We start from the raw sequence: 27,858 nt of genomic DNA, 5'->3' as shown, positions 1-27,858 counted from the left end.
GAGTTTTTGATACGGACGGACATCCATCCATACATGCATACATACATACATACATACCTACCATGTACAGACATACAGACACATACATACACATAGACATGCAAATGAGATGCAAATGAACTGATTATCTTATAAGATAAGGTCTCTTTGGTATATTTACATATAACAAAAATGTGAGCTAAAAGTGTGGCCGAACATCTGAAACTTTTATGACTGACTTGAGCATCAAAATTTTATTTAAAGTACCAAGAATTATAAAATTATATTAGTAAAACTACTGATATGCAGTGCAAATATAACAGCAGAGACTGAAACACAAAATGGATAAATCCAAAAGCATTTCAAGCCATACACTGATCAAGTGATTTCAACCTTTCAATTCATTCAGAGTCTCTTCAGATGATCTTAGACACTGAAAACATTCAGTTCATGTGAATGCAATAAAAATTACAGTCAATGAAGTATCTATGTAATTTAGATTGTCATCCAATTCGACACATTCGTAGGTCAAAGTCTGAATATTATCAAAGCTTGACAACCTTTATTGGCATTGAATCATTGAGCGATTGATAATGTCATTTAAATAAAATGGCTGCACTTATCAGTTTTCACTGTCAGGGGGTTAAATAAAAGTCAACACAAGAACCCCTTTGTAACTGATAATATCAGCTTGCATGTCCAGACGGTGCTGTCAAAACAATCAATAGGGAACAAATTAGTTGAAGCTACACGCTAGAAAAAATAGAATTAAGTTTAATTTTTGCAAACAAAAACTATGGAATAAAAGTTGAGAATCATGACAAATTACGCAGAAATCAACTATGGTACTAACACCTGCATTCTGACATTGAAGTATATTGAAAAGACAAATCACATGAAAAACTACAGCTGTTTTCTCAAATGGGTATAGCGTTAGAACCAACTGGACTTCTATCTTGTAGGTCGTGGTCCATTCCCTGAAATTAAGACCATTCTCTTGTGTACGGTACTTACTACCGTCGAAATTTTATCGAAATCTTGGGTACTGAAAAATTTCATCCCTACTGGGTACTTTATTCACAAAATCTAAACACAGGAAGTCTTCTCTATTCTTCAGTAACACTGATCAACGAGTAGAGTTGTGGTTGAACGTCCATCTGATTGTGAATGTTTCTGATGTACACAAAACTATACTGGTATGTAACCACCTCTCTTTCCACATGCAAGGAGCAGAATTTACGACAGCTTTCACACGACTCACGAAAAAACTTACGGTAGTTACTTCGTTCTTTAAAGGGAATTTCGACGGCTTCTGTGAAAAAATATGAAAGTATAATTTCCAGGGGTTATCTTCAAACACTTCGTTTCTACAGTTACTATAACAGGGGTTTTTGTTTGAAATGGCTGCCCGATTCTCTCCCCTTGTTTGAACTTTGTTACATTTCCATTGACCTCCCGGCTGACCAGCAATTACATAGTTTAATTGAGAGGGTTTAGCTGATGTATTGAGTTACCTAGAGTTGCTACGACAACAATGCTAATCGGTATCAGTAGTAGGTTGAAGTAATTTACATAAGACTATATGCATGAGACAGCGGCACATTAGTAATTAGTTGACGTAGCCTCGCCGTATTTCATGACATGGTGGCAGCAGTGAACTACTGAACACCAAATGCAAAGGAAGACCATAAACCTTTGTTTTTTCTCGAGGGTCTATGATGTGATATAAACTAACTTTCAACCTGCAAAATATCATCATTCTTTACACATTAAAATCTTCAAGTAAATGGACCCTCATGTGATGTCTTCTGGCGATTTTGCTCTTCAATGGTTTTTCTGCAAAGGTCACAAAAATAAAGACATATCTGGTTTGTGTTGAATGTGTCTTTTTTATCTTGATTTTCGTGGAGCTTGAGATGTTTCTTCATGGACTGTTTCTGCACTATCTTTCCACACTGCTCACATTGAGTGGAGTCTAGTCCCATTTCAGTTCTTTGATGCCGCTTCAGAGCTACTTCGGAATTGTAACACTTTCCACATTGGGCACAAATAATAATAGGGGTATCAGAATGAACTGCTTCAACATGGCGAAGAAGCACGTCTTTCCGTGAGAAAAGGTGCAAACAATATTCACAATGGTAGGGCTTTAGATTGTTGTGCACAGTTGCAATATGTTCATCACGATGATAAGAACTTTTGTATGTCTTTTTACAATATTGACATTGGTAGGGTCTTTCACCTGAATGACTAAGCATGTGATAGCGCAAACTCTTTTGATATTTGAATGTCTTGCCACACTCTTCACATATGGCATTAACAGGTTGTAGTTTGTGTATACTCATGTGCCGTTTGAGGGCTGTCTTGCATTTAAGCACTTTCCCACATATTTTGCATTCTTGATGTTCTTGGTCCTTTTGAAGATGTCTTCTCTTAATGCGGTCTTTCAAGTAGTTCTGCTTCCTAAATGTTGAAGTGGACATGCCACACTTGTATATCGACGTCAAGTGCCCTTTTTTATGTTTGATAAGTCCATAGTGTGTCGAGAAGACCTTGCCACACTCTCTACATGTGTACATTTGGTGCCTTTCCTGGTGAAGCACTTTGTGTATTCTTAGAGCATTCAGGGATTTATTACTCTTGTGGGAAATGTCACACTCAGGACCAGTTTGTTCTTGATGACTCTCCACATGCTGTTCCGGCACCAATCCCAGTGGAAAAGACTCACTGGAAACATTGGATTTCTGCAGACTTTCCACATCATGGGTTCTCTTCCTGTGGTCTTTCAGTCGACACTCAGTCAGGCATACATGTATCTGACATTTTGGATTCACTTTGATTTTCACTTTCCTCTTTCCAGCCACAAGTTCTTTGTGTCCTATAGAAAGTCTGTGACTTCTCAGATCAAGTAAAGAAGGATAACTCTTTTCACAGATTCTGCACTTAAATAATTTCACTGCACTGTTGGCGTGAACTGATTTATGGTGATCAGCTAATCCACTTTGACATTTGAAAGTCATGGGACACATTTTACACTGAACAAGATTTTGTGTTATTCCCTGGCCTAGTAGTGAGATAGTTTCAGACCCTGGCTGATGCACGGTGACCCCAAAGGTCTTGCCTTGTTCAAAACTATGAGCTTCAGTCACTTGCTTTTCGATGACGTCAGTCTTTACATTATTGTGCACAGTTGCAATATGTTCATCATGATAATTTGAATTTTTGTATGTCTTTTTACAATATTGACATTGGTAGGGTCTTTCACCTGAATGACTAAGCATGTGATAGCGCAAACTCTTTTGATATTTGAATGTCTTGCCACACTCTTCACATATGGCATTAATAGGTTGTAGTTTGTGTATACTCATGTGCCGTTTGAGGGCTGTCTTGCATTTAAGCACTTTCCCACATATTTTGCATTCTTGATGTTCTTGGTCCTCTTGAAGATGTCTTCTCTTGATATGATCTTTCAAGTAGTTCTGCTTCCTAAAGGAAGCAGTACACATGTCACATTTGTATGTCAACGCCAAATGCAGTTCTTTATGTTTGGTAAGTCCATGGCGTGTCAAGAAGACCTTGTCACACTCTCCACATGCGTACTTTGTTCGCTCTTCCCGGTGAAGCACTTTGTGTCTCCCTAGAATTTCCTTGGATTTATAACTCTTGTGGCAGATGTCACACTCATGACTCATTTGTTCTTGACGACTTTCCAAATGCTGTTTCCGCACTTTCTTCTTTCCGTCGTTTAGTTCTTTGCGCTTTTGGCATTCTTGGTCCTTTTGAAGATGTATTCTCTTGATGTGATCTTTCAAGTAGTTCTGCTTCCTAAAGGATGAAGTACACATGTCACACTTGTATGTCAATGCCAAATGCAGTTCTTTATGTTTGGCAAGTCCATGGCGTGTCAAGAAGACCTTGTCACACTCTCCACATGCATATGTTGGACGCTCTTCCCGGTGAAGCACTTTGTGTCCCCTTAGAGTTTTCATGGATTTATACCTCTTGTGGCAAATGTCACAATCATGTCTAGTTTGTTGCCTCACTTTCTTCTTTTTTGCGACTTGTTCTTTGTGCCTTTTGGAGAGTCTATGAACTCTCAGCCTCAGTAAAGAAGTATAACCCTTTTCACAGATTTTGCATTTAAATAATTTCACTACACTATTGGCATGAACAGACTTCCAGTGATTAGCTAGTCCACTTAGAAATTTGAAAGACTTGGGACACTTTATACACAGAAAACGATTATGTGTTTTCCCATGGCTGGGTAGTGAGACAATTTTACAACCTGGCTGATACGAGTTGACTCCATAGGTCCTGCCTTGTTCAAAATAAAAAACTTCAGTCACTTGCTTTTCAATGTTGTCAATCTTGCTGTATGCATTCTTCTTTCGACGACTTCTCCTTTGGGAGCCATTTGACTGTGATTCAATCTCATTCTCTTCTTTCATCTCCCCTCGATGAATCTGATTTCTTTCCCTCTGTTCCTGCAAACATTTCTGGTGAACCTGCTGAATCTCCTCTGTTACAGGCAGGTTGACTCTAACTTGATCAACAGCGACGGGAAAAGCCTGTGGATTTTCATTCGTGTCGCTGCTGCAAGTGTCATTGCTAACATCTTTTCTGGTGTTGAACTTGTCTTCAGAGGGATTTTCCTGTATCACCAGTTTCTGAACACTGACATCTGATTTGGGACCAGCAATGCTTTGACTATTTGCAATCACACATTGATCTCCATAAACACTCTGCCTTACACCTGTCTCCCTTTCCACAGAAGTGAAGTCTGGCTTAACATTTACATGTACACATGTGCATGGAATATTTTCCTCTCTGGTTTTGTTGTGCGCAGGAAATTCTACATTCTGTTGAATGTCTTTAACATCAGCCTCTTCCTTTACCTGGACATTGAGCACATCCACATATTTTCTATTTTGGATTCCAAAACCATCATCCACACACATAGGAATATTGTCTGATGTTTCTTCACCATCAATTTGAAACTCAGACTTAAAATCAGAAGCTTTTTGATGGGAAAATTTTGAAATGTGCTCATAAAGGGGATAGACAACTTTCATCAAGGTTGCATGTCTTAGACTTTCTCCAGCAAGGTCTGTTTCTGTTTGGAAATCTGAATTTTCACCACTTTTTTCATTCAGGTTGCCCACAGTAACGCTTTTGTTTTTCATGGAAGATTGTCCAAGAGTAAGACCAGCTTGTTGAATATCACTTCTTACATTCACCTCTTCCTTAACTTTGATGGAAAGATTTCCACTTTGATTTCTTGGAACTCCATATTTATCATGACTGCTTCTGCCACTCAAGTTTGAAATATCTCTGGGATAACTGCACTCATTGCTTTCTGTGCAAATACGGACACCAAAGTTTTTGATATCAGGACCATTTGCAGGATTCTCAAGATCATCTGAATCCTGCAAGTCAAGATGCAGTTCCTGAGTTGCCATGTTAATGTGGTCTTCCTGAGTTGCAATGTTGACTTAATCTTCACCAGCAAGGACTTGCTACTTGTGAAGTCTGTTGATTCAAGAAAATCAAAGAAGTTGATAACTTAAGAGACCTGATGATATAAATTGAACTTGACATTGACAATAGACTTCCCATTTCATTTTTATCAGTAAACCATCATCAACCTGGTAGAAGAAATTACGCCTTTCAGAATCATTATAATAAAAATAACAATAATGAGTCATTGACAATGACATAGTCCTCGCTTGTGATTGGGAATTTGTCCGTGAAAGTCACTAAATTGAAGTCGATATGATGTGCATGAAAAAAGAAAAGATGGCGCAAAAGACCTGTCTGTGACTGATTTCCATATTGTATTTGATTATAAACAAGTAGACATTACTATGAATAGCAAAGGGTTATGTCCTTTTACCAAGTTTGACAGAATTAGGTATCTTAAAACGTCCAAATTGAACTAATCTGCAAGAACCTGGTCCACGCATGTATGAGTAATGGCTCTTGACATAAAAATATCGTCAAGGACACTATTTGCTCACATTCAGTTTGAATTGGTCCATTCAAGAAACATTTAAACCTGAAAAACAAGAATGATAAAAGCAAATAAGGTCTCCAACTTAGGTACTGGTGGTAAGAAAAGGTGGGAGTGGGGAAAAAAACGTACAAGGGATCTGGTAAAAAAGTGATGCTACCTCATCGATCTTCTAGACCCTACCCCCTCCTGAATATCAAATGTTCCACCCCTCGGTATTACATAAGGCCAGATGGCAGGAAATGTATTTACAACCTTTGGGATTTTTTAATTAATGCTATGAGTGTTATCATTCCAATGTAAACAGCACTTGAGTTAGTTACAGATAGTGAAATGCCTTCCACTGTGGGGGGTGATTACAACATCTCGAATTATCCTGGATCAAAATTTCTCATCAGTTCTTGTGTGTCTTACATAGAAAAGTTGCAAAAATTGGTCCACAATATATTTTCTGGATCATATTTTCCTACAAATTGATATCAAATATGACGAAATTATGTTCACAGCCTTCGAAACTGTCTCACAACATATACTGGGTTGGTGTAGGTCATTTAAGGTCACAAACTGAGATAATTACCTAAAATATACAAATTTAGGGTTTCCAAACACTTTGAGCAGAAAATTTATCTATCCCTCGGGACTTTTATACCAAATTACAAAGCTATCAGACAAGTAATTTTGAGAACAAGTTTTCTTGACCAAAAATGACAAAATTGTCTTGAAAATACAAATTTGTATATTTCGGGACCATTTCCACATATCTAACTATTGTCATCTCTGGACATTTGTGTACCAAATATAAAGGCTGTCTGTCCAGGGGCTTTAAAAAGAAAATACTTTTTAAGATTTTTTGACCAAAAATGACACAAATTGCCCCAAAATAGTAATTTTCCCAATTTTGCCATAATTTCAACAAATTAGAAGAGTAACACACTTGCAAACATCCAATCCAAATTTGAGAGCGATTGGGCTGGCGGTTTCAGAGAAGATTAATTTTTACTGAAAATGAGAAAATCATCAAAAAAATTCAGCAAAAATACAAAATTCAAGATATCTTCATGATATTTATAAGACTGTATAAGGTTTACCAGAGGTACTTGCACACAAATTTTCAAAGCAATCAAAAGAGCAATTCTTGAGTTATTAATTCTTGACCATTTTCTCATTTTTTAAGCTCATTTGCATAATTTTGGCAATGCAGACTTCATTTGGACAAAATCCAATCTCTAGCCCAGGATGCATCAACACACCAAATACCAAGCTGAAAAGTGCAGCGGTTTGCGAGTTTTTGATGTTAACGGACACACTGTTCGTACGTACGTATATACCGCTACATACATACATACATACAGACACCTTCGACTTTAGCTTATATGATAGCCTCACATTGGTATACCAAATATGAGCTAAAAAATCAGAATGCCAGATATGAGCCAAAAGTGCCCCTATGTTCAGTACAGAAGAGACTTACTATAATTGGCTATTGATACTGCTGAATGCCTTTCTTGATAGGTAAATGTTTTTATGATAAACATCTGAATCAAGTTTGATCAGATTAACTAGTTCAGGTATTCAGCATATAGTTATGCAGGATATAGATCACTAACTGCAAACATTCTTTGCCTGTATAGAGGCCCGAGTTTATTAAAAAAATAATGGGGTTGGTCCATACCATGGTGGTGAAAATGTAAGCCAATCTCGCCTGCCACCCAAATTACAAAGGGTCCTTTAAATATGTCAATTAGTAATTAATCTACAGGATGTTGCTAAACAAAAATCCTACTATTTGACTGACAGATTATCACCTGTACCACGTTTCATGAAATTTGATGCAGTGCTTCTACACATTCACCCTTACACAGCAAAAATTCATTATGGGTGCAAATTAGCACTACATGTAATTTGAACAATACAGCTAAATGTCATTGCATATGCAATTTAAAAATAGACTAACATGACACTAAAAAACACCTTTATTTACTGTTAAAGCAACGTGAGTTCAAATCTGCTCTGAGTTTTTGAAATTCGATAAAGTATTTCATGACATATCAGCCTCATTATGAAAATTCATTAAATATACAAATCAGCAATCAATTGACATACAGTAAGGCCAAAAGTCAGTCAAATTGTCAACTTCCCATGCAGCTTTGCATGTACCGTACATGTATCTGTGTTAAACAGTTATTGATATGTTTTTACAAATTTTCTCTTCACTGGCACTTGAACTGCCACATGCTATGAAAATGGAGCAGGCATCCATGTTACATTACCCCATTATAAGCATGTCCAATATTTTTCTTTGATCCTTTGTATGTTTAGCGTTCTACACTATAGCATTGTCTGGATCGAACTCTGGTTTGTACATGTACCGGTATTAAGAATGACAGTGTTTCCCTTGGGTTCCAAAATATTGTAGCAAATTTGGCTAGAAGCCCTAAAAATTTATTCTCCAAACCAGATATTCAATTAGCCAAGCTGATATCACTGATAGCAAATGACATCATTTCTCTCTAATTAATATGCAAAAATACATATTTGTCTGCATTTTCCACGAGAATGACGGAAATAAACCCTGTTAGCGCTACTAAGGACACTAAAAGTCACACCAATTTATAGTTCAGATTACAAGGTGCCAACATCAGCCACACATACCGGAACAACATGAAATTTGTCCGAATTTCAAGCGATAAGGCAATGAAAGCTTTATTCAGCATTAAAAAGTCTATATTGTGTGAAAAAATGCTGAATCCAAAGCTGTGTTTAAAACTTTTTGATTGTTTGATTGTCCCAATTCTTTCATATTGTTCTGAAATATGGGGGACGGAAATTACAAGTGCTGATAACTGCCTTGAAAGTCTTTGTATATCATATCTCTGGTTTATTTTAGGAGTAAGTAAAAGCACCCCTTTTGAGGGTATTAGATCTGAGCTAGGTAGATTCCCTTGTAAAATTAAGCTCAATATGTCTGTGATAAGATATTGGTGTAGATTAAATACCAGGAGACCATATTTTGAAAAATGCACTTAGAGATAATATACAAATCAATTCTCCATGGGCAAAATTTGTTCATCACGTTTTGGGAAGTTACAATCACAGTCGTGTTTTCACTGCATTAAGAGTAAATTCTTATTCTCAGTTATATAAGAAGTTAAAACATGAGTATGAAAATCAATACTTAGAAACTTGGAAGAGAACACTTTTCAATGATTCAAGGAAGAATGGAAGTGGTAACAAATTGCGCACTTATAGAATCTTCAAGACCAAGTTTGGTTTTAAAAAATATTTACGAGATATTTCAGATTTCGGGTTACGTAGAAGTTTAACAAAATATAGACAGTGATTATAATTTGCGTGTTGAAATTGGTAGTAAATGTAAACCTCATTTACCTTTATATGAAAGAACTTGCTTGAGATGTGATAGTAATGTAATAGATGATGAGTGTCACATTTTATTCACATGCAAGTGTCATATTTCTGAGAGATCAATTTTGTACCAAAAAGGGAACAGATTTTTCTATCACTATGAGTGTTGAAGAAAAAGTAGAACACATGAAAAAGATTAGGGAACAGAATTTTCTTAACATTGCTATATTTATAAGGAATTCTGGTGTTTGCTGACCCCTCCAGTAGCTACCTACAGATAGCTGGTAACAGTTAGAGTTATATGTGTACTTCAATTCAATTTACTTGGATTTTAATATCCATTTGATGGTGTTCAGTTTTGGACATGTTGTTCTTTCATCTGAAATGTACCATACCACACTCTCTGTCAGTATGTGTTGAGTACCAGTAATAAAGAGATTGATTGATTGATACTTGTCCAAAGTTTGGCGTATGCGATGCAGCTATATTAAGTAACAAACCTGTAATCGCTATCAGTGCTGTACTGTAAATATCGTTATAGACAACAGCTTGAAACCTGCTTCAGCATACAAGTTTTAAAACAAATCGGAATATCCATTCTCATAGCTGTTCAAAAGTAAAATACTCTCAGACTTGAGAAATGTGTGCATTTTAGACTTTCGATACATTTGCTTTACGCTTGAATTTAGCATGGAGCTTTGGTAGCTCCATGAATTTAGCAAGTGATGCTTGGTCAGCGCACAGCATATCGATGACGCTTCTTCACGGCCAGCTTGAATTATGCCACGGATTGCGGAAATCACGGATCATAAATCCAAATGTTCATGTCTATTACGTAAACAGAACCCTAAAATATAAAACATATCATGTTTTGATATGGAGAAACATCTTTTTGTTTCACTGACGATCAAGTTAAATGATCAAATATCGCAACAAGACGCATTTGCACGATATGAATGCAGAACTAAAGTACGTCAACTCGGCGGACGAGCGAGCACCTTCTCTGAAAATCTGTTTACGATATCATGTCACAATACACTGAAAATTCTTGCGAATTCATTTTTAAGGAAGCCAATTCACACAAGTTTCTAAGGTCAGTAAAGATATTTTCTTGTTGGCAGCAATACACCATGAACATTTTCGCTGTTCAGGAGTGCCTTACTCGCTCTACATTGTAAACAAAGCCATGCATGTGCTTTTGACCATGCCGTTTATACCTAACATTTCAAATTCACAGTCGACTTTCCTACTCTGATCATAATCTTTCTTTCCATTTCGTAGCTTTACTTGCGCTTAGAACCTGCGTTAGGGGTGGTTTCTCCCCCATATTGGTGGAGCTGCCAAAGTAAAAAAGGAAAGTTTGCCGTTTTTGCTTAGTTTCACCGTCACTACTATCCTTCAGTGTTGACGACAACACTGTACTGCACAGTGCACTTGTGCGTAGTCCAACCCAAAACTTAGCAACATTAATCAAATGGTCATGGTAAACATATCGCTACTTTTGGTTTGTGAGCTATTTTATTATTAATTATTATTATTATTTTATTTAAATCAGGATTTGTAAACTACATCCCATATAACATAAAAAAAAATTTCGTTACAATTTTACTCATTACTGTTATGTTATGTACATGTTACAAATACAATCTCCTGAAGCATAAGGTCAGGGATGCACAGAGATAAAGCATTTCATCTCAAGTTGAATGCAGGACAGCACGCGGACAGACAAAGTGATGACGTCATAGTGCAATGTTCGATTCGCAACGTTTGGCTAATTTTTGCTGAAATCTTCTCGCCAAACGTTACTTTTTTCTCGCATTTGCGATTTGTCGAGCGGGCAGGGGAAACACTGAATGATAGGGGCACAGTTAAGCTACTTTTTTGAGTCCACAACGTTTATACACAAAGTTGCAAAAAAAAGTCAACATGGGGACTTCCAATTGAAAAATAAGGAAATGTTGGAACAAATGCTGATCAACTCCATGTATATTTCTTATTTCTAAAAAAGAAATTATGTTTCCTATCTATAAAATTATTAGAGACTATATTAATATAACAAGGAATGCCAAAATTGTCAGACCATGTCAATTTATAGCCATTAGACAATGTGTTTGCCAATTGCCTAAGGCAAAAAAATAAATTGTGCTGTTCCGATAACGTGGTTTTCAAAAATAGCGTAGGTAGGTTGGCTGGAATTTTTTTTTTCCAAAATATTTTTATTTTTAAAAATGCATTTTCAGGGGTTCAGGGTGATCAAACACTGGCCACAGCATTTCAAGAAAAATGTATCAAATATATAAAAATGGAAAAAAACCATAAAAGATATCCTCGTTCAAGCAAAAATCAAATACCAAGTAACGAATGCATGATTTTACGATTTTTTTCTTTCTTTTTTTTACGTCCATGTTTACGTAGCTCTTTAAAATCAGTACAGGGTCGGCAGGTGAAAAATAGTGTAGGTCTGGTTATCGGAATAGCACAACTTTTTTTGTTTGGCCGAAGTTCAACTACGTATTAGTTCAATAAATCCTATTTTCTGTCTTCTCACCTGTCTCCACTGAGTTCAACTACGTGGGAATGGGTTATTTTCAGCCGTAAGAACTTTCTTGTGTTTCGTGCACATTGTACAGACGTGTTTGCCTGAGTTTAACTTTGTTCAACTTTCTCGACTAAGTTCAACTACACTTTCAAAATGCCATTGTAATAGAATGTGTGAAGAGAGGTGCTCAAACGAAGATTTATACCCGCTAAAATGAGGTTTTAGAATGTGTGAAGTGGGGTGCAAAATGGCATACTTGTCCCCATATATGTAATATGACAGTTTTCATATAATTCCCAACAAAGACATTACGAGATGATATGAATATGTCCTTCACCCCTTCAGATATAAATGTGGCAAATTTTTTAAATAGGTAGTCACGTAGCTGTGATATCGCAGTGGTACTTGTGGTATGTATCGAACGCGCTCAGGTCATTCGGGTCATCGCCACAGTCCCGCTGCGAGCCAACGCATGAGCTTTTTTGGCAGTTTACTACAATACCGACAGGTGTTGTAGATTTAGCTCGCAAAATAATAAAATAGATAAAGCTTGGAATAAATCAAATTATACCTACTGTATCACTGACTCTCTACTACTCATCTTCTACTCCTGCTAATGAACCCAACTGTGACAACATGTATTTTCGACCGTTTTTCGGTAAGTCGTGGATGGTTCCTGCTCGAACTTGAACTTTTGACATCAAACGTATTCAGTGCGTTGTACGCGCGATCAAATATCGCAGAAAACTGACAAAGAAGCCCATAGTTTGGCTCACAGCGGGACTGTAGCGATGAACCCAATGACACGAGTGCGTTCGATACACGTCACAAGTACGGCTGCGATATCACAGTTAGTGGTCACTCATCTCTTAGCCTTCAGCGATAGTGGTATTCTTGCAGTAATTGAAAAGAAACAAACAGTCATATGTCCCCTTTTCAATCTTCCAAACAGAGATATTATACCAATAAAACAACAACTGCAACAAGTGGGCTACTGCTATGCAAGTCCCAACCTTCCAAAGGCGCACTTATTCAGCCCCTCACATCCGACGGTCACCCCTAAAAAGTAATAGAACACTCCGCAGGCAGAATTATCATCAGGATTCTTGAAAAGGCCAAAATCTGCACAGGTCTAACTCGCCCCATTTTGGCTTCATGCGATTGCAAGGGGGGGCGGCTTATAATGCATCATTATCGCATGTGCACTTCGTCGCATGCTGCACAGTGCACAGCTGATCAAACATGTCCGACAATCACAGGTGCTCAAATCAACCAGTGATCGCGTAGCCCCCGTAAACTTGCTGCGGATCCATAGCCCTACCACTCCCTTTGCTTTGTTGTGTTGGGGGAGTGGGGCCCTAACACAACCAGCAAAGGGAGTGGTAGGGCTACCGATCCGCAGCAACCTGTAAACGTATATAAAGAGCTTCGCGATCACGGGTTGATTTGAGCACCTGTGCTAACAATAGACATCCCTGCTGTTTAACTTTATGGTCGAGCGATAGACCACATCATCATCTTGCATCCCGCAACCTCATGCACAGAATAGAATAAATTGGTCAGGCAGGCATGGGTCTTCTGATGAACTTGAAAGCCTAAGAGATAACTGATGAGCATGAGGGAAGAAACAAACTTACCTTTGGTGCTGAAATCCGATCCACGTTGGAACGTCGACAACTGACGACGCTACTCTCTGAATTAATATTACTATGCGACGAAGGTCAGGTCAATAACGGGGGCGCTACACACGTTCATTGAAATGTCAGGATAATGTAGAGTAGCACTTTATGTGAAGCATTATTTGAACAACTTCAAAAACTGTCCGCACAGTGTTGAATAAAACAAATCTTCAGCAAAATTGATAAGCCTGGTGCATGTTCATGGGCTTAAAAATTGCGTGGCTGCCATTTGTATCTTATACCTTACATGCGCCCCCGGTTCTAATGGGACGCCCTCTCGCGAGGAGCAGCGGAGGCTTGGCTTGCTGCACAATCACTCAGTTCGTACACTTCATAAGGGAGGTGTCATTAATTTAAGTGTGCGGCTCAGAAAACTTAACACGGTCGAAGAAAGAATCAAATGCTTAAAAAAAGATGATCATACAAAATTTTAGGATAAGAGAGGGGTTCGCAAATGTGACAAACTTTTTTTTTTCTCGCGGAGGTCAGAACCATCTTTGCATCACATTTCACAGGGCTATTGTGAGTTTCTTCAGCTGAGGGAGGTCGTCTGGATTCTATAGAGGGTGAAAACCCCGAGGTACTTGCATAGAAAGGTGTACGGGTACTGTGCCGCTCGAATGGGTCATTTTTTCACGAAAATATCACTAATATATCATAAAGTGCACGAAAATATCCCTAAACATGGATTATTTTTTCATCCGAATAGGTATGGTTCTATAACAAAGCAAAATATTGTCCTATGCGCTAGGAGACCTTCACATGCAACAGGATAAAGGTGAAAATTCCCCAAATTTGTCGAGCAAATCCCTAACAATGGGTCACACCTTTGGATATACATGGATGGATGATTTCAACTTCAGTAGCACACCCCCGTATAAAAAATATCAGGATTACCCCTTCCAGGGTGACCAACCTTTTTTTTCACATTGGAGATTTGGATCACCATGTATTGGAAAAGCTCAGTAGGAGTTATGTGTGTTTTTTATTGTAAAATACCAAACCATTGAATTTAATGCATCATACTGGTGATTTGTCTCACTCAATTGCATTTTGTGGCACTTAATTCGCCTTTAATACTTTTAATAATCAGAGGTAACTGGATGTTTATAATGTGACAATCTCTTTTTGCAATATCACGGTAAAGTCTGCCATTTACATTCACAGGATGACGAAAATCTGATCCTCGGCTGTTTTCTGCTTTCATGAGAGCTAGGCATGCGGGGAAAGCAACATGGACGGTTTTTGGGCCTTTTTATCTTATTTTGTTTTTTTATTAAAGGGGAAGCTCACCAAGGATGATTTTTACATATGTGCTAGCTTTGTTGTCACTCACCCCGAAAGAGCTATTTTCGCCATTTATAACTTGCGCGATTTTTTTATTTTTCTACAAAAACCGATAAACTAGTATAGGAATTTGCATTTTAGGGCTTCATCAACTCCATGTAATTAAAATCATGGGAAAAAGCTCCAGGCTTGGAGCTTGCATCATGTGATGCAACAGATCAGTTCCGATGGGTATGGCATATGTTCACTCACCCACGCTCAAACCAGGCTGTGAGTATTTACATAACTATTGTTTATACTGAGTTAATCCTTGCATAAACGATGAATCACATATAATAAACTATCCACTCATATTTTGTGTTGCTCTTTACTACTAACCACCGAATCTACCACAAGCTTCAAGAATGTATAGTTATAGGAATGTATGAACTATCACTCCACTCCATTGTTAAACGGCGTAAAGAGAGTGGATGTAAATGTGATTGAAGTCATTTCCATATGAAAACATCAGAGCTTCCATCCTTTGAAAGATGTGAAGTCATGAGTGGATTAAATAAATAAATGCAAATAAGGGACCGTTCAGTTTTTACGGCCTGGGGGGCCGGCAAAATCTTGTCGTCGGTGTTCAAAAAAAATAGACCCCCTTCATTTTTCGTGAAAAAACGATGACCCCCCTCTCTTTGTCAGATGAAAAAATTTGATGACCCTCCCCCCCCCCCCCCCCCCCCCCCGCCCGCTGAAAAATAACCAAACCCCATATGTCAAATTTACCCGCACGGTTTGGATTTCAACTCCGTTACGCGGCGCACTTTATTCGTGTAGCAGAGATGCCAGTGCACAAACTTCTCAACCACATCCATGCAAACGTCTGTTAATTAGGACGACTGTAAGGCAATTTTTAACTTCATTTCCATAGACAACTTATGTCCGTGGACAGTGTACTTTATTGGAGTGGTTCGCCAAAGGCAGCCCTCTGGTTAAGAGGGCCATGGGCCATTACGTAAAGTCAACTTTATTCTAGTGGGCCATCAATGGTGGCCTGCCGGTAAAGAGGGTCGATCATGGCCATTGCATGAAGTAAACCTAATTGGAGTGGGCCGCCAAAGGCGTCTGCCCGTTAAGAGGGTCATGGGTAATACATAAAGTATATTTATTGTAGTGGGCCGCGGCTAAAAGTATTATTTAACTTTTCATGGTGTTCTACGGTACATGTAACTGTTAAATAATTTCCCTGACAAAACTTGCTATATCTCTAATATGTATGTTATAGGCATTGTTCATTGCCCTCAGTGACCTCGATTTAATACAATAAGACAAGCCTCAGAGTTGCCAAGTCAAGATGTTCATGTAACAGATAATTATACTTTTGTTCAGATTTACAGTTAAATGACTTCAGAGAATGAAATCATGTAACGAATCATTTTTATCTCCCAAAATATTTCTGAACACTGAAACTGCTTTTTGACAAGACGGATACTTATGAAAATTATGTGACCCCCCCCCCTCTGAGCTGTTAGAAAAATATATGACCGACCCCCCCCCCCTCCCCCTCCCTTGCAGTTTTCAAATTTGAGGTGGCCCACCCCCGGCCATAATAACTGAACGCTACCTTACTGTTGATCAGCAGCATGCGTGACGTCTTTGTTTCAACTTTGGGTTTTTCTGACGCTCAAATTTCACAAAATGTCACTTCTGTATTCAGAGATTGTACAATCAATTTCTTTGGATGTGTGAAGTCGATTTTGAAAGCGATAGAAGGTCAAGTGGTGTTGAAAAAAATCGTGCATAAAATTAGCATAAACTCGTCATTGACAATGACATAGTCCCCACTTGTAATAGGAGTATTTAGTCTTGATGGGGCAGGGAAATGTGGTATCACTGGAATGTATATATTGAGATCGATGGGCACATAGGTCTATGTCGTTGTTCCCAATTTGAAACACATGAGGCATGTCTAAGTTATGGGTCTAAATCGGGAAAAACATCAGACCTCTAGCTGTATTGGCCAGCCAAGAAATACATATGCGCATAATAAATGAGGTACAAGATGTGACATCTTCAGGTCTAATATCCTATCAAAATTGAAGGGTATAGAACTTGTGGTTACTGAGTTATGCATATATATGTATAATCAAGGTAAAAGGTCATTGAGGTCACATGACATTTTGAAAAAAAAATTGTATTGCTAATTAATCCCTATATGCCAAAAATTAGACCTCTCGCTCTATTCGCTTGCCCAGAATTAGATATGTGCATAATTAATGAGGTAAAGCATGTGTTGTCATAAGGTCTTCCATCCTACTAGGTATAAAGGACATAGCACTTGTGGTAACTTATTTATTGACATAAACGTATATTTTAGGTAAAAGGTCATCGAGGTCACATGACATTTTGTTAAAAATTTCTATCCTGTAGTTATCCTATATACCAATATATTATATAGATATTGGTATATACCAAAAATCAGACATCTCGGCCTAACTTAAAGCTGTACTGAATTTTGCAGTGCATGTGTATATAGTATAAAGGCTGTATTGAATTTTGCAGCATGTGTATATAGTATAAAGGCTGTATTGAATTTTGCAGCATGTGTATATAGTATAAAGGCTGTATTGAATTTTGCAGCGCATGTGTATAGTTAGGCTGTATTGAATTTTGCAGCGCATAGTTTTTTTCTGCAAATACTATCAACTACAACAACAAATTTACCGAGTCCAAATATACTTTTATTTTTCTTCATTTTTAAATATTTAATCATCATCATCATCATCATCATCATCGGAGACTGAGAACCACATGGTTTTACCGCTGTTTTGTGTTGTCGAACCGGGGGCTTATAGTATACTTGGACGAGTACGATACATAATTTTGTGCAATAAAAGGCAAGTGAATGACCTTTGGTAACTTTACTGGCATGTTTTTGTGAACTGTTTTGTGGTCAAACTTTACTTAATAGATCAAAACGGACCGTGTAGAAGTTTATACGCACCCACCATGGCCATTCAGTGGCCACAGTACAGTACAGGCCGTTCATTCATGTCAATATATCCGTGATGCAGGTGGTGTTGTTGTACGTCAGGGTAGGGGTACATGGGTATTGAATGAAAACTACTGTATCTCAATCTCTCAACTATTTCGACTTGTAGACAAAACACCGTTCCATACAATCTGATTAAAATCAGATGTAGAGTACGGCGACGTCTTCTTATGCGTACGCTGTATTCTCTCGCTGTCGCCTCTCACTAGTGAGAGGCGACAGCGAGAGAATACCGCGTACGCATAAGAAGACGTCGCCGTACTCTACATCTGATTTTAATAAGATTGCGTTCCATAAGGTAATTGACTATGGCAGTGTTTACCACACTGATAAAAACTTCCATAGTTATTCTGTGTCATTCATAACATGACCCAGATTGAATTGTCTATACTGGCACTTCATCATTAAAACGGTGGCCGCGCATACATACAAACGTACCGATACATGCGGCATTGTTTGTACATTTGTTACTATCAATGACAAAATGCACAATGGTAGTAGTAGTGTTAAAAAGGAACTATTTATTGTGTATTTTTCCTGTAAACAAGCGGCCGATATAGCTCCGCTGTGTTTATGTAGAGAATAACTATTTTTGACACATGTTGATAAAGAAGGTGGAAATCTTTGATAGCTAAATGCAGTGGCCAGAAAAAAGTGGTTAAAATAAGCTGCAAAAATACACACAATTGAAGATTTCATCATACTTTGAATATATCACATCAGATCATCCCTAGGAACATGTCAAGCAAAGCTATCTGATGAGTAGTTTTTTGAGAATAAAATTTTCTGACCAAAAATGGCAACAATTGCCCCCAAAAACAAAAAATTGCAGATTTCATCATAATTTCAAAAGATCAAATTTAGTTCATCTATAGAAACCTGTATACCAAATTTCAAAGCTGTTAGACCAGTACTTTTTGAGAAACACATTTTTTGACCAAAAATGGGAAAAATTGCCCTAAAAATTCAAAATTTCAGATTTCATCATTATTTCAATAAATATCATTTAGTTCATCTATAGAAACCTGCATACCAAATTTCAAAGCTATCAGATGAGTACTTTTGGAAATACACATTTTTTGACCAAAAATGGCAAAAATTGCCCCAAAAATAGAAAATTACAGATTTCATCAGAAATTCAATACATATTACTTAGCTCATCTGTAGAAACCTGTATACCAAATTTCAAAGCTATCAGACCAGCACTTTTTGAGAAACACATTTTTTGACCAAAAATGGCAAAAATAGCCCCAAAATTACAAAATTGCAGATTTCATCATAATTTCAATAAATATCATTAAGGTGATCTGTAGGAACCTGTATACAAAATTGCAAAGCTATCAGATGAGTGCTTTTGGAAATACACATTTTTTGACCAAAAATGGAAAGAATTGCCCCAAAAATACAAAATTGCAGATTTCATCATAATTTCAACAAATATCTTTTAGTTCATCTGTAGGAACCTGTATACAAAATTTCAAAGCCATCAGATGAGTACTTTTGGATATATTTTTTGACCAAAAATGGCAAATATTGCCCCAAAAATAACAAAATACCGTCAAGGACAGTGTGCTCACATTCGGTTTGAATTGGTCCATTCGAGAAATATTTAAACCAGGAAAAACAAGAATGTCAAAAGCAAATAAGGTCTCCAACTTAGGTACTGGAGGTCATCTTTAGGAACATGCATATCAACTTCTATAGCAATGAGACAAGCAGATCCTAAATACATAAGCAAATGTCAACAACAAAAAATAGACAGAGAAGGCTTGATAAAAAGAAAAGGTGGGAGTGGGTAAAAAAATGTACAAGGGATCTGGTAAAAAAGTAATGCTACCTCATCAATCTTCTAGACCCTACCCCCTCCTGAATATCAAATGTTCCATCCCTTGGTATTACATAACGCCAGATGACAGGAAATATATTTACAACCTTTGGGAGTTTTAAATTAATGCCATGGGTGTTATCATTCTAATGTAAACAATGCCTTCCACTGTGGGCAGTGATTACAACATCTGGAATTATCCTGGATCCAAATTTCTCATCAGTTCTTGTATGTCTTTGATAGAAAAGTTGCAAAAATTGGTCCCCAATGAAAAAATTCACCTTAGCTTTGTTTTCTGGATCAAAATTTCCTACAAATTGATACCAAATATGACACAATTATGTTCACAGCCTTCAAAACTGTCTCACAACATATCCTGCGTTGGTGTAGGTCACAAACTGAGAAAATTACCTAAAATATACAAATTTGGACAGAAAATTTGTCTAATAACATCCCTCGGGACTTTATACCAAATTACAAAGCTATCAAACAAGTAATTTTGAGAACAAGTTTTCTTGACCAAAAATGACAATATTGTCTTAAAAATACAAATTTGTATATTTCAGGACAATTTCCACATAGCTAACTATTGTCATCTCTGTAAGTCTGTGTACCAAATATAAAAGCTGTCTGTCCAGGGGTTTTAAAAAGAAAATACTGTTTAAGATTTTTTGACCAAAAATGACAAAATTGCTCCAAAATAGTAATTTTCCCAATTTTGTCATAATTTCAACAAATTAGAAGAGTAACACCCTCGCAAAGATCCAACTCAAATTTGAGAGCCATTGGGCTGGCGGTTTCAGAGAAGAATAATTTTTACTGAAAGCATTACAAGCCATATACTGATCAAAGAGAGTGATATCGACCTTCCAATTTCCAATATCATTCAAAGGAATAGAGCATAGCGTTTCCTCTGAAAAGATTTTGTAATTAATTTTGCTGCCAGTCTTACATTGTTAAACATAAGATGAACTAATCTTTGAGTGTCATCATGCAAAAAACCCTGATTTGAAAATTCTACTTGTCGATCATGATATACCGGTAAGTGTTGTCATTCATGAAAACACTAAGTATCCAGTATAACACACTCATTACTAGATATGATAACTTTCAACCTGCAATACATCATCATTCATTACACATCAAAATCTTCAAATAAATGTACCCTCATGTGATATCTTCTGGCTTTTTTGCTCTTCAATGGTTTTCTGCAAAGGGCACAAACATAAAGACCTGTCTGGTTTGTGTTGAATGTGTCTTTTTTATTTGAGTTTTTGTGGGTTTTGAGATGTCTATTTAAGGACCGTTTATGCACTATCTTTCCACACTGCTCACACTGAGTGGAGTCCAGACCCATTATAGTTTTTTGATGGCGCTTCAGAGCTACTTCTGAATTATAACACTTTCCACAGTGGGCACAAATAGTAATGGGGTTATCGGAATGAACTGCTTCAACATGGCAAAGGAGCGACACTTTGTAAGAGAAATGTCGCAAACAATATTCACAATGGTAGGGCTTTTCATTGTTGTGCACAGCTGCAATATGTGCATCACGATGATATGAACGTGTGTATGTCTTTTCACAATATTGACATTGGTAGGGTCTTTCACCTGAATGACTACGCATGTGACAGCGCAAACTGTATTTATGTTTGAATGACTTGCCACATTTTTCACAAAGGGCATTAACATGTGGTTGTTTGTGTATACTCATGTGCTGTTTGAAGGCTTTCTTGCATTTAAGCACTTTCCCACATATTTTGTTTTCTTGATGTTCTTGGTCCTTTTGAAGATGTATTCTCTTGATGTGGTCTTTCAAGTAGCTCCTCTTCCTAAAGGTTAGAGTACACATGCCACACTTGTATGTCAATGCCAAATGCAGTTCTTTATGTTTGGTAAGTCCACAGTATGTGGAGAAGACCTTGTCACACTCTCCACATGCATACTGTTGTGTTGGGGGCTTTTCTTGGTGAAGCACTTTATGTCTCCTTAGAGTACATCTGGATTTGTAACTCTTGTCGCAAATGCCACATACAAAACCAATTTTTTCTTGATGACTCTCCAAACACTGTTGCAACAATTTCTTCTTTTCAGCCACTTTTTCTTTGTGCCCTTTGGTGAGTCTATGACCTCTCAGGTTCACTAAAGAAGAATAACCTTTTTTACAGAGTCCGCACTTAAATAATTTGACTGTGCTGTTGGCATGAACAGACTTCCAGTGATTAGCTAGTCCACTTTGAAATTTGAAAGTCTTGGGACACTTTTTACACTGAAAAATATTTCGTGCTTTCCCCTGGTCTGGTTGTGAGACAGTTTTAGACCATGGCTGATACAAGTTGACTCCAAAGGACTTGCCTTGTTCAAAATTGCGAACTTCAGTCACTTGCTTTTTAATGATGTCAGTCTTGCCGTATGCATTCCTCTTTCGGAGACTTCTCCTTTGGAAGCCATTTGACTGTGATTCAATCTCATTCTTTTCTTCCATCTCTCCTTGATGGATCTGATTTCTTTCCTTCTGTTCCCGCAAACATTCCTGGTGAACCTGCTGAATCTCCTCTGTTACAGGCAGGTCGACATGCACTTGATGAAGAGCGATGGGAAAAGCCTGTGGATTTTCATTCGTGCCGTTGCTGCAAGTGTCATCACTAACATCTTTTCTGGTGTTGTACTTGTCTTCAGAGGGATTTTCCTGTATCACCAGTTTCTGAACACTGACATCTGATTTGGGACCAGCAATGCTTTGACTATTTGCAATCACACATTGATCTCCATGAACACTCTGCCTTACACCTGTCTCCCTTTCCACAGAAGTGAAGTCTGGCTTAACATTCACACATGTCCATGGAATATTTTCCTCTCTGGTTTTGTTGTGCGCAGGAAATTCTACATTCTGTTGAATGTCTTTAACATCAGCCTCTTCCTTCACCTTTACATTGAGCACATCAACATATTTTCTATTTTGGATTCCAAAACCATCATCCACACACATAGGAATATTGTCTAATGTTTCTTCACCTTCAATTTGAAACTCAGACTTGCAACCGGAAGCTTTTTGATGGGAAAATGTTGAAATGTGCTCACAAAGGGGATAGACAACTTTCATCAAGGTCGCATGTCCTGGATTTACCTGGTCTGTTTTTGTTTGAAAATCTGAATTTTTACCACTTTTTGCATTTGGGTTGCCCACAGTATCACTTTTGTTTTTCATGGAAGATTGTCCCAGAGTAAGACCAGCTTGTTGAATATCACTTCTTACATTCACCTCTTCCTTAACTTTGATGGAAAGATTTCCACTTTGATTTCTTGGAACTCCATATTTATCATGACTGCTGCTACCGCTCAAGTTTGAAATATCTCTGGGATAACTGCACTCATTGCTTTTTGTGCAAACAGGGACATCAAAGTTTTTGATGTCAGGACCATTTGCAGGATTCTCAAGATCATCTGAATCCAGTAAGTCAAGACGTAGCTCCTGAGTTGCCATGTTAATGTGGTCTTCCTGAGTTGCAATGTTGACTAAGTTAATCTTCACCAGCGAGGACTTGCTACTTGTGAAGTCTGTTGATTCAAGAAAATCAAAGAAGTTGATAACTGAAGAGACCTGATGATATAAATTGACCTTGGCATTGACAATAGACTTCCCATTTCATTTTTATCAGTAAGTCATCATTTACCTAGTAGAATTACATCTTTCAGAATAATAAAAATACCGCACAGTGTTCATTCTAGGACGTAAAAACAAGGGGCCACTTTGGGCCCCTACTCCTGTCCCAAGGGGGCCATTTTATAAAATCGGGGGCCGTCATGATCACACATGTAAAACCCTTGAATTTTCTGCTGAAAGTACCATAGTCTATCAAGTCAAGAAAAGGAGAATTACTAGAGATCGGGCCACCTGTAACCAACGAAGCCTACAGCAAAGTTGTGCTCCGTATACGCAACAGGCCCAACAATGGCAGCAGCAAACTAACCGTTTGGTTTGATTCAATTGTTTACGTAACTTATGTGATGAATTATTGATGTCGGACTTTAACAACTGCACAAATTACTACGGACTGTGATTTTGACTGGAAACGATCATGATCAAAGCTTAGCGCACCGGTAGGATTTCTCCGAGTGGCCCCCGATTTGCACTGGTCGACAATTATCACACTGATACAACACGAGAGTGTAACCCGTACGACCTACATAAAGTGATCGATACATCAACTTTTATACATAACTTGTATGTATTAGCAAATTTACGATCATTGGTTCTGATCTGGCTACTCTGGATAACGAGATATGTCCGACCTAAACTGTGTTGCTCTTCAATTTCAAAACGATCATATGGCCGGCCAAGCATGAATGCTTTCCTTGCAGTGTTCAACATTTCGCTGGTATGGACGATAGACGTTGCAAACGCTTCAATTTAAGGGACTGCCCGATCATCCTGGGTTCATCAACTATTATATAGTACTGGCGTTAAAAATCTGAGCGGCGACTAGCTTTTCACGATAACGCGGCGGCCAGAGCCGTTGTTTACATTCATCGATCGTACCACATGCGCGCACGGCTCCAATACACCATTGCCCCTACATCAGTCCTTTTTACCCAGCTTCCTATGCACCAGCATATATGCCGTAGTGGGCAAAGGTCGAAGGGTAACTGAATCGTTTAACATGGCACACTATGACTGAGGTAATGACCTTCGGGGAGCTACGTAAATGTATGAACTAAGTGAACTCTGCGTGATCGACCGACCCATTCATAAAATGTTGCGCCCTTGGTGGCGCATCAAAGGTAGAAATGAGGGGTATTTGAGATTTTTTTGCGCAAATTGCGCAATGGCGCGTCCTAGAATTAACTCTGACCGCAATTATACGGTGTCGCTCAAATTTGATCAGAATTGGTATATACCAGTATGGGTTACCAATGATCAACAATAAATGTTGTTTCTATCTGTTCAGTGGAGGAAAATTCTACGTTGATGTTATGGCAATGATTTCTGCACAGTACAACCAAAAACAACACGAAATATTTAAACCAGAAAACAAGAATGACAAAAGTAATTAAGGTCTAACTTTAGGTACTGGAGGTCAACTTTAGCAACATGCATAGCAGAAACAAGCCCCTCTTACTTAGTTTAGTATAAACGGTCTTCCCCCATCTACTGTCTATGGTTGCAGCTGGTCTGTTAATATGTAACAGTTCATGAACAATGACAGGAAATGAGTCAAGATCAGTGGAGTTTGCCTGTTTCTCACTGCCATGCCTCCTGCACATTTGCAGGATTTCACTTTTTCTTACCTCATTTGCACATTTTTGACACTGATGTGTTCATTTGAACAAATTAACATCTCAACCCCTGCATCTACCTATACACCAAATACTGAGATGGTAGCTTTGGCGGTATGGGAGCCTTTGTGTGTGACGGACATACATCCGCACATACCCACAAATATACAGACATACAGACATGCAAATCAGATGCAAATGACTGATTCAGCTTATACGATAACCTCACATTGGTACACCAAATGTGAGCTAACAATAATAACAATAATAAGAACAATAATAATCATAAAACACATGTATACAGATAGTATACCATGCAGGTATACTGCAATTTTGGAAATGACCTGCACTGGTGAAGTGGGGTGCCAAAACGGCATACTTGTCCGAGTATCTGTTATATCATGACAGTTTTATATCGATTCCCAACAAAGACACTACGAGATGATATACTTTGCATGGAAAGAATGTCTTTCACACATTCAGAAATATTATGGCAAATTTTTCAAAAGGTGGTCACTGGTCTCTTGGCCTTCAGCAATAGTGGTATTCTTGCAGTAATTGAAAAGAAACAAAAGGTCTTATGACCTTTTTTCAAGCCTCCAGAAGCAACATAACGTTAAAACAACAACTACTGCAACTAGCGAGCTACTTCTAGTCCCACCCTTCCATTTAGCGCACTTATTAAGTCCCTCATGACCATCATCCCGCTGAAGCTTCACATCTTAAGTTGCAAATTATTGTCTCATTTCAATATTCATCCTAAGGTTGTTGGTTGGGTTTTGGATTTTTATCTGGGAGATCACAACATTTTTGAGTAAATGGCACTTTGGCTGACACCACAAGGTTGTGTACTGTCACCACTTCTGTATATTTTGTATACCGATGATTGCAGAAGTCTCAATGATGACAGATTTATAATTAAGTTTGCAGATGATTCTGCTATACAGGTAGTCTACTCCTAGATCATGAAAGAAATCATGGGCCAGTGGTTGATGATTTTGTGAAGTGGTGTTAAAGTTCTTTCACCATTTGTTGATAAGACCAAGGATATGTGTATAGATTTTAGGAGAGACGCACCACAAGTTGATGTAAAACTATAAACAGTAAAGAAGTGGAAGTTGTTGAGAAATACAAATATCTGGGTTCTATGTAGCACAATAAGTTGCAATGGGAGGATAAAATTAATATGATTTAAAGTAAATGCCAACAGCGCTTGTTCTTCTTGAGGAAGTTAAATTTTTTCAAAGTTGACAGAAAGATGCTGGTGCTTTTTTACAGATCATGTATTGAAAGTGTCTTAAGTTTTTCCCTCATTTGCTGGTTTGGCAACCTCACTGAATAGTGCAAAAATAAACTTGGTAGAATAGTAAACATCTGTAGCAAAATGATCGGAGCACAACACACCAGTATCAGTACACTGTAAAAAAAAGTTTAAAAGCCAATTCTATAGTCAGAACCATCACCACCTACTTTACCCGGAATTTAATATTTTACCATCTCGACAGCCTTACAGGGTCCAAGAAACAGAACAAATAGATCAAAACATTCATTCATTCCCATTGCAATTTCATTACTGAACCAAAAGAGAAACGACTCGTCATCTTTGTTTTTTAATGTGTTGCATCGACCACTGTTTTTTATTACTGTTTACAGTTATAGTGCTTTTTGGGTATTCAGCCCCCTTTGTTTTAATATCTTTCTTTATAACTTGTCAATATCCCAGTTTTTATGTATGTGGTGTTTCTAGTGATATTCTTAATAGTGTTACACTGTATATAGTTTTCGCTGCCTTTTCTGTTTTTATATATATCTTTTGTAACTTTTAACCTGACCGCTGCCCACATTTTGGGGATAATAAAGAGCTATTGTATTGTATTAGACCACTGAAAGCACTGTGTGAAATTGCGAGATCTCGCGAGAGTACGGAAACCATAGCATATTTTTGTAAAACTATGAATTTTTAGCGTCTAATTTGTGCACAGTCATGTCCTTCACTGTAAGAGAACGCAGGGGCAAAAAACAACATCCTTCTGCGATCTGGTATTCGAGAACAGCTGGCCGAAAAATCTCGGGCGACAGTCACGTTGTGCGTCTTCAAAAACCTATTTTTAGCTACATGCTTAGACAGACATTGGTCCTTTGATGAACTTGAAAGCCTTACAGATGACTAATGAGCATAAGGGAAGAAAGCAACTTTACCTTTGACGCTGAAATCCTATTATTATCACGTTGGAACGTGGATAACTGACAACGCTACTTCTTTAACTTTGTACGTCGACTCAAACAAGGTCGGGTCAATAACGGGGGCGCTACACACATTCATTGAAATTTCCGAAATATCTGAAGTAGCACTTTGTGTGAAGCACTATCCCAACAAATTCTAAAACTTTCCGCATATTATAGAATACAACAAATTTTGAGCAAAATGTATAAGCCTGGTGCATGATGAACGGCTTAAAAGTTGCACGGCTGGGCCTTTTTATCCTATCCCTTTCATGTCCCCCTGTTCTAATGGGACGCCCTCTCGCGTGGGTGCAGAGGAAGCTTGGCTTGCTGCGCTCAAGATCAGGTCGTGCACTTTATGTAAGGATGGAGGGTCAGGAGAATCGCAATGATCAATCAAAGGATCAAATGCTAAAAAACCGGTGATCAGCCAAATTCTTAGGGAGCCTTAAGTAATTACAGGTTGGGGGATTGCCGGGGGAACTGTTCAAGGGGGATGGTCATTAAAACCTCTGTATCTTGCGGGGAGGGTCACTTTTAACCACAGGGAACCAGGAAAAAACAAACAAACTGGCATACAAAAAACATACAAACAAATAAACACATAAATAAACAAGCATACAAACAAGCATAAAATACATA

At 37.9% G+C, this 27,858-nt stretch overlaps 1 protein-coding gene across 3 annotated transcripts; it reads right to left on the bottom strand.

Moving 5' to 3' along the window:
* Positions 1-130: 130 nt before the first annotated feature.
* On the bottom strand, positions 131-27,415 carry LOC139144096 (zinc finger protein 493-like). Of its 3 annotated transcripts, XM_070714770.1 has the most exons (3): positions 13,526-13,590; positions 12,464-12,781; positions 131-5,505 (listed from the first exon to the last, which is right to left on the bottom strand). In XM_070714770.1, exon 3 carries the CDS (start codon positions 5,433-5,435, stop codon positions 1,758-1,760), a length of 3,678 nt encoding a protein of 1,225 aa, XP_070570871.1. In that variant the 5' UTR covers positions 5,436-5,505; positions 12,464-12,781; positions 13,526-13,590; the 3' UTR covers positions 131-1,757. The 3 variants fall into 3 exon arrangements, with proteins under 3 accessions (XP_070570871.1, XP_070570870.1, XP_070570869.1); XM_070714769.1 differs by lacking the exons at positions 12,464-12,781; positions 13,526-13,590 and adding an exon at positions 27,193-27,415; XM_070714768.1 differs by lacking the exon at positions 12,464-12,781 and having other exon boundaries at positions 13,526-13,609.
* Between the last annotated feature and the right edge of the window lie 443 nt (positions 27,416-27,858).

The sequence above is a fragment of the Ptychodera flava genome, chromosome 11, assembly GCF_041260155.1.
Source record: "Ptychodera flava strain L36383 chromosome 11, AS_Pfla_20210202, whole genome shotgun sequence".
Lineage (NCBI taxonomy): Eukaryota > Metazoa > Hemichordata > Enteropneusta > Ptychoderidae > Ptychodera > Ptychodera flava.
Note: the sequence above shows the minus strand (reverse complement) of the source record. Positions and strands in the feature narration are given on the sequence as shown.

What these genes read in the sequence shown, in the direction of transcription:
- LOC139144096 (XM_070714769.1), bottom strand. Translation starts at nt 5,435, where the DNA reads ATGGCAACTCAGGAACTGCATCTTGACTTGCAGGATTCAGATGATCTT.